Source organism: Sorex araneus, chromosome 1 (genome assembly GCF_027595985.1).
Source record: "Sorex araneus isolate mSorAra2 chromosome 1, mSorAra2.pri, whole genome shotgun sequence".
NCBI lineage: Eukaryota > Metazoa > Chordata > Mammalia > Eulipotyphla > Soricidae > Sorex > Sorex araneus.
In genome coordinates this window covers 363,978,282-363,994,300 of record NC_073302.1, presented here as the reverse complement: position 1 = coordinate 363,994,300, position 16,019 = coordinate 363,978,282, and the positions used below count along the sequence as shown (strand labels likewise).

General features: G+C 41.6%; 1 protein-coding gene across 1 annotated transcript in view; it reads right to left on the bottom strand.

Moving 5' to 3' along the window:
• Positions 1-16,019, bottom strand: part of HIBADH (3-hydroxyisobutyrate dehydrogenase) — a 106,940-nt gene that overhangs the window by 80,038 nt on the left and 10,883 nt on the right. Inside the window, exons 3-4 of the mRNA XM_004604057.2 lie at positions 7,766-7,875; positions 4,994-5,115 (exon numbers count right to left, since the gene is read on the bottom strand). Of these exons, the coding sequence (XP_004604114.1) occupies positions 4,994-5,115; positions 7,766-7,875 (232 nt within the window). The remainder of the gene's footprint in view (positions 1-4,993; positions 5,116-7,765; positions 7,876-16,019) is intronic.

Sequence of the window (16,019 nt, the reverse complement as noted above, 5' to 3'; positions counted from 1 at the left end):
AGAAGAGCGGCTATAGTTACCCAGAAACAGAAGACTAGAGCAGCAGGGTCAAGACGGCCTCACTCACAAGCTCAGTGGTCAGCACACACTTCCAGCAGGCCAAAAAGGCCAAACTCACAGGCCCAAGGGCCTTGAAGCCTCTCCTGGGAAACATTTGCGAACCTACCACCCGGCAAAACCATTCAGGCAGTCCAAAGTCAGTGCAGGGACACACGGTATGATGACAAAAGAAGGTGAGTCACTAAGGGCCATTGTTGTGATAAGAAACCACATTAATAACTAGCTTTTTTTAAAAAAAAAAAAAGAGGTATGAACTTGCAACAGCAGGACACAGGCTTGATCTCGGGACGGGGGCGATACCGGCACGCTCTCCACCGAGATGTGACCTGGGTGGCCACACGTTTGTGTGGTCGCTCTGATGCTGATCCACCACGATCCGGAGGCCAGCTAGACTACTTTTGGTACCAGCAGCTGCTCACAGAAATGTCTCTAGACTGTGAACTAAGCCATAGCCCCATGCTGCCTCAGGAAGGGAAATGATGCAATTTCTAACATAAATCTCCCTGGATTTAGTTACTAAAATACTAAAATACAGAACTCCCAAACTGCGCGGCCGCTATCGTGGCCCCACGACTTCATATCTCTTCATTCTCAGCAATGGAAAACTAATTATCAAATGCTTCCTTGTTAGCAGGGCTTTTTTTGGAGGAAACTCCAACAATAGTGAGTTTTGTGTTGAAATATGGAATGTAATCAAGGTAAAGAGAAAGTGAAGTAAAATTTATCAGCTACGCAAGCAGGGGTGAGGGGGCGGGAGGTATACTGGGGTTTTTGGTGGTGGAATATGTACACTGGTGAAGGGACGGGTGTTCAAGCATTGTATAGCTGAGACATAAACCTGAATGCTTTGTAACTTTCCACATGGTGATTCAATAAAATAAATTAATTTAAAAAAATAACTAGCTTTTTTTAAGTACTGAGAATAATTTTATTTTTATTTTTGTTTTTAACTGATTACAGTTCTGTGATTTACAGTACTGCTAATGATAATCTTCTACATACACAATTCCAATATCACACCCATCACCAGTGCACCCACCTCCCTCTCAGAGTCTCTCAACCCCAATCCACATCAATTGTGTAGCTCCATTCTCCCACTGCACTGTCTTTGGCCCTCTGTTGCAACTTTGCTGTGTAACATCCGTCCCGGGTATGAGCGAAATCAGAGAATGATTTTTATAATTTATAGGATAGTATTCCACTAAGAATCTATTTTTTTCTTAGAACAAATTAGAACTTCGTAGAAAATAACACTTAAAAGAACATGAAACAAAGAACATACTGACTTCCAACATAGTTCAACTCCACCAAACGACAGTGTGAAAGAAGTTACTTAGTATTTCTTTCTTAGTACCACTCCCATCCCTGGTAAAATGGGAATATTATCATTCTGCCACCAGCCTCACAGGGTCGTTTCTCCAGTTGAAGCCAACCCAAAATGTGAAACATCTATGAAGACCAACTATGTTCTAGGTGAAAGAGAGACTAAACCACATCCATGGCATGTAACAATGGAATAGTCAGGGGCCAGGAATGTAGCTCAAGGGGTAGAGCATGGGCCTTGCATGTGTGGAGCCCCATTCTAACCCCCTACAACACTGCTGTGTGTGCCCTGGCAGTTCCTGGGCATAACTAGAGTGGTGCTATTCTCCACTTGGCAAAGCCCTGCCCTCAGCACAACCCCCTGAAGGGCAGAGAAAGGCATCTGCTATCTCCCAGAGGCACTGAGTTGACTTACAGTTTTATCTGTATTATAGATGACAATTAGAAGTGTATCATGAGGTAGAAAAATAAGTCACAGAAATATTCATTATGACTTTACTTAACATCCTTATCATGGAAAATAAACTATGGATTAGAATTAAAAACATAATGTTAAACTATAAAGAAAATCAAGGGAATGAGATATAAAATGCAGGATTATTAGTCCTGTCTGATACTGTACAGTCTGTATCAGTGTGTAGTGTGTGTGCGTGTGTATGTGTGTGTGTGCATACAACAGAGTAAAACTATACAAGTATAAAGGTTTTAGGATAATAGTAACAGCTCAGCAACTTTTAAGTCATAGAGAACTTAAATAAAATTATTTGTAATGAGGACAATGCACAGAAGAGCAAGAGATGGTATGATACTATGGGTCTAACACAGTGTTTACCAGAGTAGGCAATACCACGCTATAGGGTGGGGGCAGTGGAACAATCCAGAGTAGCAGTAGTCTTGGGTACAACTAGGGGGTACTTTATGTTTATCTACCCCCAAGAAGGAGGGAGCCAGAGAGATAGTACAGCAGACAGATTCTTGCCTTGCATGCGATAACCTGGTTTCAAACCCCGGCATCCTATATGGACCCCTGAGCTCTGCCAAGAGTGATCCCTGAGTGCAGAGCCAGGAGAAAGACCAGAGCACCGCTGGTGTGGCCCAAGAAAGAGAAGAGAAAAGAAGAGAAACAGAAAAGAAGAAAGTGAGGGAGGGAGGGAGGCAGAGGAGGGATTCCAGGAGGGCGCTGATTTTTTTCTCCTGAAAAGGGAATAGTCAGCCATGTAAGTTTGAGAACCTCTGGTCTAAGAAATACCAAAATAAAACCTGGGGAAAACCTTCTGTCTATAACTCCATGGGCTGGTCTAGTGGGAAAAAAGTGATAGAGAAATGGTTCTTCTCATTTTACTCCCCCAGATTAATAGTGAATACAAAGCAAAGGAAAAGTCTAGACTGAGAAACCAATCATGTGCTCAAATGTCTACACAATATTAAATTCATCTGAATTAGGATAACCCTTCATTAAAATACTAACCACAGAATAATGAATGCTCGCATTAACATTTTTAGAATAGTGTTGTTTGTTCATATCTTTCTATAAATTCATGTTAGTGCATTTTTATTAATCTGAAATAAGAAACAAATGAAAGGGAGAAAAAAAGGGAAATTAGGGAAATCTTTTAAGGTTTATTCAAAAATTATCACCAGCTTTTAAAATTTTTAAAAGTATTAACATAGAACCTCTAAAAATTATGGACCCACCTTGGGATATAAATCATTTCCCCAGATCTCTTTAATTTTATCAAAAAACATGGAAAGTTTTCTCTTTTAAGTAAAAAGAGTAGGGCTGTTTTTAACTGACCTTTTACATATTAAAAATGTAAAAGTAATAGTCACAAGATAAATACAAGCTTCTGACAACACAGGGCACTAACCAATCTCATAATGATCATTTGTCAGTCAATAAACTAATATAAACACAAAGCTATCCATATATAATACAGGTAAGATTCAGGTCTATTTTTGTACTCTCAAACTACAAACCAAAACTAAAAATTGCTTAGTGAGAAGCGACTTCAGGTTTCTCAGAATAAGACAATATTTTCAAATCTAAAATTACATTATGGGCTAGAGACTTAGTACAAGAAATATGGCACTTGGCTAGCAGGCAACAGACCACAGTTCAGTCCCTGACATGATCCCCCCTGTGGTAGTGCAAGCTCTGACCCAAAGGCCACCCCCTCCAACCCCCCTCACACAAAGGTAAACAGTATTAAAAATCAAACTGGCAGCCAGAGAGAGAGGTGAAGGGTTGAGGGTTAATTAAGCACGGGCATGGAGGTCCCAAGTCTAACCCTCAGTCTTGTCTAGTTCCTTGAGCATCAAGCTGAAAACAACAGCCACCAACCACAGCCAGGTGTGACCCAAAAACAAAACAAAAACAAACAAAACATTGGTAATGTTTCATTATCAAATGATAATAGCAGAAACACTCAAAGACATATTTTATTAATTACATTCTATTAATAAAAAATAAAAGCCAGTCACACCAAGTTTGAAACTGCTTACTGGCTTTTGATAATCAAAACGCTTATACCATCCTCACACTCCATAAGTGGTATCTGATTACACATTAGTTTTGGAAAATTTAGACATCTGGAAAATACCTGTATAATCCTGTCATTTAAAAAACTCCAGATACACATACTTCTACTAATATTTGATATAATAAACATTTAGAATTTTATTAATGAGTCCTCTTGTCCTTTTATTGAAATGATCATATAATTTTAAGTATGTTTATGTGGTAAAATGTATTTGCATTTCAAAGTATATTAGGTTTTCTAGTATTCAGCCATCTGTGTGTATATATATATTACATATGTATATATATATATTATATATATATGAGATAAACTGAACCCAACTGCAACATTTGATCTCTTTTGTATGGCTGGATTTAATTTGATAATATACTACTTTTAAAATAATAGTCAATATTTATTGAACCTTACCATGTGTGCCAAGAACTAGTTTATATTCTATACATTTTTTACCTACCACCATTTTAAAAAATTAATATACCTTTTTAAAGGTTTTCCTTCTACATTTATGACTGACACAGGCTTATAATTTTTTGCTCATAATGTTTCTGTCTGGTTTAAGTATCATAGTTATACAGGCCCTACAGCATGGAGATATGAAGCACTTCTCCTTTTCTATTATCGAGAAAGTTTTCTTTATACAAAATTTGAGAAAATATGCTCCTGTAAACTCATGTAATATTTATCTGTAAATTATTTACACCTAACCTTTCTGTTGTGCAGTATTAATTTATTCTTTTTACCACTTTGGATTTCTATTATAATTACAACAACATTTATTTCTTTAATCAGTTATGAAAAGGTTAATCTGCATGGCAACTGATCTATTCAGGTCCACAGCATTCTGAACCAAAACCCACAACTCTTCAAAGGGTAACATACTTTTATCTGAATTGAGAATAAACGTTGTATCTTGAAAGTACTAAATAACATCAATTCTGTTTACTTTTGTTTTCACTACAGTAACTGAGAATTCTGAAGAGCTCTAAAAATAACGATATTATTCAGGGTCCCACAAAACTGTAACTGCTACCCTGACAAAGAGAAACTGGTGTGCATGTTTCATCACTTACCACCAGACACGGGCGCATCCATGAAAACTGCTCCCATTTTCTCAACTTCCTTGGCCAATTCTTTTGAAACTGCAGGATCAATAGTGCTGGAATCTATTAACAGTGAGCCTTTCTTCACTTTTCTAAGTAAATCAATAAAAATACAGTTTTAAAACTATAGTTTTATGGTCTTAAATATAGATTACAACTCTTAATAAAAAGATTTCATGCAAGCACCTAGAGAATCAGAATCCTCTAAAGCTGTGGATACCAAGGAGGTCTTTGGTTAGTATTAAAAACATTATTAGAACTGGTTCAAAATCAAATTCATTTTCAGATCAACTATACTTCAAAGTAAACCTAAACTCTTTTAAACAAACCAAAACAGTCTCATAAAGTACACTGTATAAATTCCAGCTTCAGGTGAAGTACACACTAATAATAACTAAGCTAAGATGTAAGAAATTTAAAACACCTATTAACTTTTTTTAAGTTAATAGGCTATTTGGTAGGATTTAAATTTTTGTTTTTAAAGTAGCTGGATCCTTTTAAAAAGTAATTTATTTGTCTTTAAAAAGCCACATTGAAAATGTCACATATCCATGTACTTCCACTGGGTAGATTATGCAACTGAATTCTATGAATTCTAGCAATTTGCCTCAGGTGGCATGTTCTTTTCTGTTAACTAGACCTGTTTAAAGAAAAGTAAAACATCAAACAAACAGAAAGAAAATAATAGAATGAATAAGAAAATCTCAAAAGTTGTTTTGTTCTTTTCAATAAATTTATATGCATACAGTGATGAAGGAAGCAAGCATTCTTTTCATATATCATATTTTACATCCATTTTTAAATGACATTCTCAGAGTAAACCATCTTTGTTTGCATTATAGGGGCAAAATGTGTGCCTACATAGTTCTCATATCTATAATATGTGCCTATCTTCACTGGCTAGCAAAACACCACCTATATTATCCAACTTAAAGACCTCCACTAATCTTTAATTCAAATTACCCAAAGTTCTTACTACAGATAAACTAACCCAAAGGACATCTAGTTGTGATTATAAGTGGAAAATTGAAATTGACTAGATATAAATGCCGAGGGAAAGAAACAGGGAAAAATAGAAAATGACTGTTAAAAAAGAATTTTTTTTTTCTTTTTGGGTCACACCTGGCAATGCAGAGGGGTTACTCCTGGCTCTACACTCAGGAATTACTCCTGCTGGTGCTCAGGGGACCATATGGGATGCTGGGAATTGAACCCAGGTCAGCTGCATGCAAGGCAAACGCCCTATCTGCTGTGCTATTGCTCCACCCCCAAAAAAGAATTTTCTTTTGTAAAGAAAAATCTTTCTACAGAAAACTAGAGCACATAAAATGCTCTAGACTATTCTAGACATATGACTTGATCTAGGTCAAACGCAATGTCTGGCCAAATTCCACAGAAAACAAACAGCAAATTCTACTGTAGATGACCTCTATGTAGTCTGACTTAATGTGACCTAAAAAATAAGAATTAAGTTTACCAGTATTTTGTGGTACCATTAATGTTTTAGGATCTATGTATTAAAACAAACGGTAAGTCTATTTTACTGTGTCTCAAAACTTACACATACACTGAATGTGGGAAAAGATCCCAACCCAGCAGAAATACAGACCCACCTATGAGAAGCAAATTATAGCTCAATGTAAAGTCTAATTGTTTTAGAGCTCATTCTGGGTAAAACTGTTTTGGCAACTGACCACCATACTGCTTAGCAAAGGATATTATTAAACAAGAATTCTGTCGCCACATGAGTTTTTAGTAACTCCTCCTTGCTTTACTGTTAAAGCAAGGCCATAATCAGCAGGCGAGGCAATGAGACAGCAGGGCTGCCTTGGGACCACACACACTGGCATCTCAGAGCTCGGCCCAAAAGGAGTGTCTTTCGACCTTCCCTGAAATGTAAACATTTATCTTATCAGTTTTCTGCCTAATATCCAAATGTCTTTTGCTGTCGAGTTAGTTTTTCAAAGTAGTTCAACTTCCCAAAACCTCAAATTTTATGCATTACTTCTTCATAAAATGAAATACCTTTTTCAAAAGGCCCACCATGTCTACGGGTCCTATCAGTTTGTTCTCTTTGCTGAAATTCAATGTCCAAGTCGGGAGTGGCAACCAGTAAGAACAGAAAACCAAGGTGGGAATCAACTATTTTCCTAACATAGCCACAGGGTTTGGCAATCAGCACCAAGAGCCAGGGCAAATAGGCACTGGTAGCAAACTCTATTCTAAATAATACTTTAAAGACCTATACTAACCCTTAATTTCAACTTCTCAATAGTTCTTACTATGCATGTACTAACCCAGAGGACATACAATAACTTTTTTATTATATATTAAGTGTTAAATAATGGGGTTTTTTTCTGGCATTTAGTTTTATTCTTCATTGAACTCTTTGTCTAAATTTCTGTAAACCATATGAAAATTATGCTTATAACAGTGGTACAGTTCAAGAGTCTCTTAAACATGTTACCAATAAAAGTACAAGTTTAATGCAAGAGTTAACGGAGGCAAAGGAAACCAAACAAAATTGATTCACAAAAGTCACATACTTGACTTCAGTGGAAAAAAAAAATTAACCCATTACAATGAAAGAGAAACCACATCATCCACTTAAAAGAAAACAGTACATGACATGGACAGGAGATAAATTGACAGAATATAACACTGACAAATGTTAAATGCAATTTCCATGCATGAACTTCAGTAACAACAACAACAAAAATTCTACAATTGAGAGATACCTACTTTAGAATTCCATTTTCTCCAGAATAAACTTCTATTGCGTTCATACTGGTGGGCAACATGGTAATAATTCTGTCAGCTTTTTCAGCTACATCTGCTGGGGAAGACACTACCTTTAAAAAAAATTGTAAAGGCACATTACTTAAATTCAATGTGAGCAGTTTCTAGAGCACAAGGAGAGGCCGCTTTTTATGCATGATGAGAACAGGGACCATGAAAACATTAATTCTTGTTTCCAAGCAACAAAAATCTAAGTTTACTGCCTACAGGAAAGAGTCCATTCCTTGCACATACACAAACACACACATACACACACACACAGATATAAAGCTTCTATGAACTCAAATCTACTGTTTATTTTAAAAAGTGTGAAGTGAGTTGGGGGGAAAGGGCAAAACCCAACGGTCCTGGGAACAGGCAAGCTTCCCATGGATTTCTACTACTTGGATTATTCTTAAATCACAGGAATTTTTTTTTTTTTGTAGATGCTTTGATGAAGAAAAGAACATTCTGATACAATTCGGCTGATAGCCAAACTGCAAGATTCACCACCAACTTGGGATTCACCATCAACTTGATCAGCAGCAAGAATGCCCTTGCAAACTCTCAAGCCTTGATCACCACTATCCTCCAATCTCTACTTCCGGGTGGGAGGGTGAGTATCATATATAAGCAAGACTGTTGTAGAACAGAAAAGATCATGATGATATCCTGATCACTTATTGCAGCAGTGCCACTGACTACCACCACAGAGACCATGAGCGGCAAACTTGTGAGAAAACACTCATACAAGACAGACATAAAGACAGGCTTCAAGAAGATCTCATTTATCACCATTTCTGCTTTACGCTTCACGGATAGTCACCAACACTGTGAAGGGGAGGTCTTCCCTCCCCAAGGGAGTGCACGCTCTTACTCACCCTCACCCCACCCTGCTGCTCCCTCTCGAATAGAACATCCCCGATACTTGGAAGGCCACACAGCTCCCCCACAAACAAACAAACAAGAACAGATTAGGAAGACTTGTTCTTGGACTGAGTCACTAACAGATATAATCCATCAGCCCAACTGCCACAAAAGTTCCTTTAAAAAGACCACAAACTACCAGGGAAATCCGAGAATATGTCTGCACAGAGTGGATGCTTGCTCCCGGGAAACGGAAGGGACAGGAAGCATGTCCTGAACAGAAAGCAAAGCCAGCACTCGAGTGGAAGAGCAGCAGCAAACTGAGTAAGTCCAACAGCATGAGCTAAAAGGTGTCACAGCTTACTGACCCCGGAGAGACTTCCAGCCTCTGGATCAAATCCTATATTTAAATATAAAGCAGTATCAGAGTCATACTTCATAATTTCACACAATCAAGTGTCTGAGCATTCTGTGTGATAAAGGGGTAGTAAATGATAATTTAAAACAGAACCTAAAGCAAAACCAAAAAATTCTCCCTTTCAAAAGTTTCATTTTAAAAGTCACTCAGCAAGTTAGAATCTACAATCTGGAAAACTCAACATGTGTATCATTTTGATGTATAATTCTACATCAAATGACACTTCCATCCGATGACAAAGGAATACCTAAGCTAAAAGAAAGCCCCCACGTAAATTCTGAGATTCAAAATAAAGCAAGCGGTTCAAATTTGCTCAAGAAAAATACAGCTCAGTAAGATGAGAAGATAAGAAAGGAAAGAACTATAAACACGTAGTCTCTGCCCCTGGCCGGAATGGAGAGTTTACGTTACATGATCCCAGCTGTTCATCGCCCTTAAATGAAGAAATAAATGCAAAGCACAAGGCACATCTTTCAGTGGCCTGGCCTTCCTGCAGCCGCCATCTCTACACCTTGCAGGGAATTCAGCCAGTCCCAAAGTCAAAGAATCCATGCCAGTCACTCCCTTGGGATGGGAGTCTCTTCCACAGCACTCCTCGAGAGATGCCCTTGTGGGTTCTAGCAATTAGCTTACAGATCTAAAGATACTTTGCACCGCCAAGCTTCTTCCAGTCACAAGCTGGCAGCTCCAGGCCACGCAACTGCCAAGTGTATGGGTGGCCAATCAGCCCCCTGCCTCCCTAGCATCTGCTTCTTGGGATGCTCGGGTGCTTGGGCTGCCAGGGTACCACTAACCCCTCAATTATACAGGAAGGTGGTGTCAACGCTCACAGGTCTGGAAAAAACACACAATGATGCTGAAAGCTAGGCTGTCACTGCTTGCCTGGCTACAACTGTTCTCTAATGACGATAAACTACAGCCACAGTTTCTAATGTGCACTAGAGATCCTGGCATGTTTATTAGACAAATAGCGAGACATGTGTGTCCAGCTATTTAAATCATCTTGCCTTCCATGTGATGTTTCAACACTCTGAAATAATTGACAGACAAAATTTGGCCATGACTCAAAAGCTGACGAAGAAAAAAAAAAACCCATTACAGTCAGACACTAACCATGAAAACCTTCAGGAGTCAAACTAATTAGAGTCCCTTCAATTATATTTGCAAACTGAATGGGTAAGCAAAAGCAACGTGACTTGGAGAAAGAACCACTCATTTGGGAAGCCAGAGACCCACATTTAGTTGCCCTGCAGTCATTAAGTCATGTGTGACTTTGTACAGATTACTTACTCTTGCTGACTTCACTGTCAGAATTGACAAAATAAGAACAGTGATTTGGGTTCTCTTTAATGACATCTCACTCCAGAATAGAAAGAAACTTAAGCCAAAAAAAAAAAAAAAAGAAAATTTTGGTTCCTATTAAGTAGCCTTAAGCTCTATGCTGGGCCAGGACAGATGACAATAACTCATGACCACACGGTCCGGGATGCTTCTTCAGCTCTGTTCACGGCCCCTGACCATACTCAGTCAGGGCCAGCCCAGGAATATGTCTTACTAATTCCAACTGTCGGTCTCTCATGCCATCCTAAATAAAAAAAAATAGAACTCTTTTCCCATCGGTTTTGTCTGGCGCCCCGTACATCACAGTATCTACTGTCTTTACCATTTTGCAGCCACTTTCTCCAGACTTGGACTCATATGTACACTAGCACACAGCAGTGGCAAGCGTCCAGTGCAATGAACACATCATCGGATTAGGGAGCAAATCTACACAGCTGCTGGGGGAGAGCTGTGGGCTCCGGCATAATCAGAAGTGACGGCATCACGGTTTCACACAGTCATGAGGTATCCTGCGGGATGGTCTGGCAGCTGGGAGCTCCTGCATTCCAAGTAGAAGGTTGTACATTTGGGCCCCAGTATTCCGGCAGCTCTGCCCTCCGGGATCCCAGAGCGTCATAGTCAGGGATCCACAAGCACCACAACCAAAGGGGTGTCCTCCCCCAGGTCCCCCACCCTGTGAGCACCACAACCTAAACAGATGTTCCAGCATCACAGTGAGGAAGTGCAGCCCAGGAAGCGTAAGCCCTGTGGTGAAAGGCATTGGACCGGAACCTGCGAGCACCAGAGAGCACCACAGTGAAATGGGCACGCACCGCTGCTAGGCAGAGGGTGCCACAGCAACAAAGAAAGAAAATAAATTTATCAAAATATATTCACTGGGAGGAGACAAGTGTCACCCAGACACTTTGCACCCAGAGGAAAACCTTGCTCTCTGTGATCAAATGGCATTTTTGAGGCAAGTTCAGCCTGGCACTGCTGCCAAGTGAACCAAACGAGTAAACAGAAAATTGCAAAGAAACCAGACCAGCAGGACCTTGTTCAAGCTGCCACTCAATGGCTTTTCCCCTTTCCAAGAACAGCACACTGTTGGTTTCACAGTGACACCACACTCCAAGGACAGATACAGTCTGCACACAAGCCTTGAAACACTTGGTCTGCCATGACAGAGCCCACACAGTGAGTGGCTTTTAAACTTTTGAGCAAGTAATGCACAAAAGGAAAAGGAGAGAGAGAGCAAGAAGGAAGGTGCCTCCCATGGAGGGAGGCTGGGGGTGGGGTGGAGGTGGGGAGACTGGAGGATGGTGGGAGAGAAACTGGAGATATTGGTGGTAGGAAATGTACACTGGTGAAGGGATGGGTGCGAGGTCATTGTATGACTAAAACCCAATTATGAACAGCTTTGTAATGGTCTATCTCACAAATATTCAATTTAAAAACATTTTTTTTAATGTTTGGAGTAATACGGAGTTCATGCCTGCTTCAGTCAGCTCAAGCAGTGGCTGAATAAATAGCAGTGCTCTTACATTAAGTAAATATATAAATAAGTACACTTCTGAACAAGACCTGAGTAGATGCCAGACTAGATCCCAGGACAATCACGTGTTCAGCCTTACAACTAGGAAATAGGGAGGCAGTTTCCAAGTTTATAAAGAGAAAACAAAAGGAAAGAGAGAGGGAATCTAATTTGGCCCCATTCAACACAAAACCTCCTAGAAAAAGTGTCTGGGTGCCCCAAAAATTCTTGCACAGAGCAATAGCTCCAAGAACAACCCTACCCTATGAAAACACTACATGTGCTCAGGCTGAAAGGGAGGCAGCAATACCGTCTACAAAAGAACAGCAGGCACGGGGACCACGCAGAAAATACTCTGAGGAGAGGGACTGTCGAGCCCCTTTACCTCGGGTTGGGTTTACCTCCTGTGCTCACTCATTCACTTCTAAGTTGCCTAGAATCCTCTGCATCAGCACACTAAACTCTACCTCAGCCAACACCGTGGTGCACTGTGAGAAAGAAGATGAGGGAGGAGCACATCTTCGGTACAACTGCCAGCAACAGCAGCAACAGCACCTTCCACACGCCAGCTCTCCAGTGCCACACAGCTGATCCCATCACCCCACCTACTGCAGGAGAAAAGCTGACTCATCTGTTTGACAACACACAGCCACACTTGGTAGGGCTGAGAGAGTGCCGTGGCCAGGCAGCGTGGCTCCAAGGCTTCTGTTGGTAAAGCCCTGCAGCTGCAGCTTCCTGATTTACAACTGCACAAAGGCCTGATCATTACCATGGGTCGTGATTTTCAGAAAAAATGCTAAAAAGCTGAAATGATGCACTAACCACTAGAGCCACAAGTAGCCCCCCAGTACCATCCGGTGTAGCCCTACAGCTCCCCAGGAAAAACAGTAAAATAAACTCAAATATACTCGATTTCTGAATCCTTCACCCCTTCACTGCACTGCTGCATACTTCAACAACATTTTTCCATGCCACATAATTCTTACATTTACCTCTTCATCATAGAATGACTTGTTTGGGGGCCACACCCAGCAGTGCTCAGAGTTTACTTTTGGCTCTGCACTCGGACCACTCCTGACAGGCTCAGGGAACCATATGGGATACCAGGCAAGTCAGCTACCTACAAAGCAAGTGCCTTATTCACTGTGCTAACTTTCTTTCTGGCTTCTAGAAAAAAGAAAAGAAAAAAGAAAAAAAAAACCTTAAAACAGAACTGAATAAAATATAAACACATAATTGTAGGATAACATTGCTTTGTCCTTTCTCCCTTGCCACAAGGAGCTTAGGTTCATTGGGTCATACCCATCACAGTGCTCCCATTCCTTTGTTTATCTATAACCACTTCTGTATGCTCTCTTCCCAAATCAGTTAATCAGCTTTTTCTCCTGATCGGACTCTGTTAACTTGTAAGGTCAGATCTTTCTAGGACACTGAACTTGTAAGTTAATACTGCCTTTCTCGGGGCCGGAGCGATAGCACAGCGGGTACGGCGTTTGCCTTGCACGCGGCCGACCCGGGTTCGATCCCCGGCATCCCATATGGTCCCCCAAGCTCTGCCAGGAGTAATTCCTGAGTGCAAAGCCAGGAGTAACCCCTGAGCATCGCTGGGTGTGACCCAAAAAGCAAAAAAAAAAAAAATACTGCCTTTCTCTTCTTCTATCTTTTGAATAGTTTACTTTAAAGCAATGTCCTTTTTATATAGGAAGACAGTTAATATTATGCCTTTAGAACTTGGGATTTAATTGACTTCGAATATTATTTCCACCCGGGTATCTGCTTTCTCGACTTAAGCCTCAGCTGCCCTTAGTTCATAGCACCCCAAAAGCAGGGTCCCGAAGAGGGACTGAATGGATCCAGGGCAAGTTGTGAGCTGCCCTGGCATCAACATTGGCCAGGCCAAAGCGCCATGATTCTTAATTACAGGTTAAGAGCTTGATCATGGACAAATGCTGTCATGATCCAAAAGCAACAACGAGACTAGGACCCTGCTAGGGATAGGAAAGACTAATCTGGCCTGAGCACTGTAGTCTGAGATCGAGATGGTCCCAGGAAAGCAATTCTATAAGCTTAATGTATCTCTTATTGTGTCCATACAAAATGATTCATATTATGAATACTTATATGTTAGTTGGACAAGGAGAGGAGGAATACACCCATGGGATTCCACTCTTGGGTGGGTGTCCTGCTGAAAGAGAATCTGTCCTAGAAGCAGCATCCCCTGAGGGAAAGAACTTTACCCCTATTGATTGTGACCACACCTATGTGTAAGCCCCAACCCCTCATGCTTGGGGATTTAACTAGGCTGTAAGAGTGGGCTGGGGGGGCCAGATCCGGAGAAGTCAGATCCAGATCCAGTTCCAGAGCAAGAAGGAAAATGAAGTACATGGGGGAGGAAGAAGCAGGAGGAGAATCAGAGGAGAATGGAGATGGGAATGGAATAAACTGCAACTGAGACCAACCACTCTGGCCTTCCTTCCTTCCTTTGCCATTGACCTCCCCGGGGTGGGGGAAGCGGCGTGAGCCTCGCTGCCCCTTTTTTGTATTTAGACACATAATGAAGGACCAATAAATGGTGAAAGGAAACAGAACTAGAGAGTTGGTCTCCAGAACTGAGCGTATGCGGAGGGGGGGAGAGTCTGGGAGGGGTCTTTGGGACAAGAATGGAGGGAAGAGGATGCTCTGGTGGTGGGTGTGGCTCTGGAACATATCTCTATCATTAACAGTACTGTGAATCATGGTACCACAGTGCAAATGGAAGGCGGAGGGAACTACAGTGTTTGAGGATATCCATCTCCTCAAAATGACCCAAATCCATCCCAAATTGTGACTTATACTGCTTATACCCCTGAAGATGGAAGCAGCTGCCTTTCCCAGATTATCTCCTCAGTCAAAGCACTGAACAAGCCTCCCAAACAAGGCTATGTCCCTCAGCTGCTCTCGACTGGGGGGAATCTTGCTGGACGGTGGCACAGTGTCAGCATGCAACAGGCACAAGTCTCCTGAGAGTCTCAGCGGGGCAGTGTCACAGCTTCAGATGACACAAAGGACAAGGGGCCAGAGGAGACCACCCACGACCTTCCCCGCACCCGCCCTTGCCCAATCCTGTTCTTTACATGGCAGCTTTTGCATCTCGGCACCTGCTTCAAGTCTCGGCCAGAGTTTTGAGTTTCCTGTCACCTGCTGTAATTCTCAGACATGGTTTTCATATTCACCCAATTCTCGGATTCTATTCAGCCCTCAGTTCCCACTCCACAACCTGCACAAAAATCAATTTCTCATTCTTGGTCTCCTGTGCACTGAGTTCCTGATAACTTTCAACAACTCCAGAGGAGAGGACAGAGGGGAGCTGGAGGGAGTGTGGGGCGCAGGATGCCTGCCCTGCGAGCGTGAGTCACCTACAGCTCTGCCCGGGATCCCCAGCACCAGTCGCATGTCACACACCACAGCCAGATGTGCTCAGACACCGAAAGGGGTGGGACCCCTAGCAAGCACTGCAATTACTAAAAGAATTTTTTTTCCATCTTTTTAATTCCCAGTGTTGTGGGCAGGAAGTAGGAATCCTGAAGGACACATGTGTGAACACCAGTGATCCTGGCTGCCCCCCATAGCCATAACCTGCATGCCTCAGGTGATGAATGCAAGCCCCAGAGATGCAAGCACCACAGCTAAAGGACAAAGCAGGGTGAACACCCCGGCCATGTGCGCCAGCACCACAACCTGACGGCGAGCTCTGGCTGTGTGTGCAACTCACCATCAGTGCAACGTCAGCAACAACAAAGAGGGAGGCAAGAGGGAGTTTTAAAAAGATGACAAATGTCACCATCATTTTCTGGTTCCCAAATGTTTGAAATATGGGTGAGAGCCTAGAAACAGAATGTGAATGATCCCTCGCAACTCAGCTCCAAGCTTCACGGTAGCTGGCTGCTGACGAAGCCTCCCTATTCGTAACCAATAACTTGCCCACAAAAATGCTGCCAATGTGGGCAAAGCTGTTTACATGTATCCTTTCCTTTGCGCCTCACAACCTCTTAATGCAATTTGTCATTATCCCTGTTGTCGGATATGAGGAAACCAGCTGA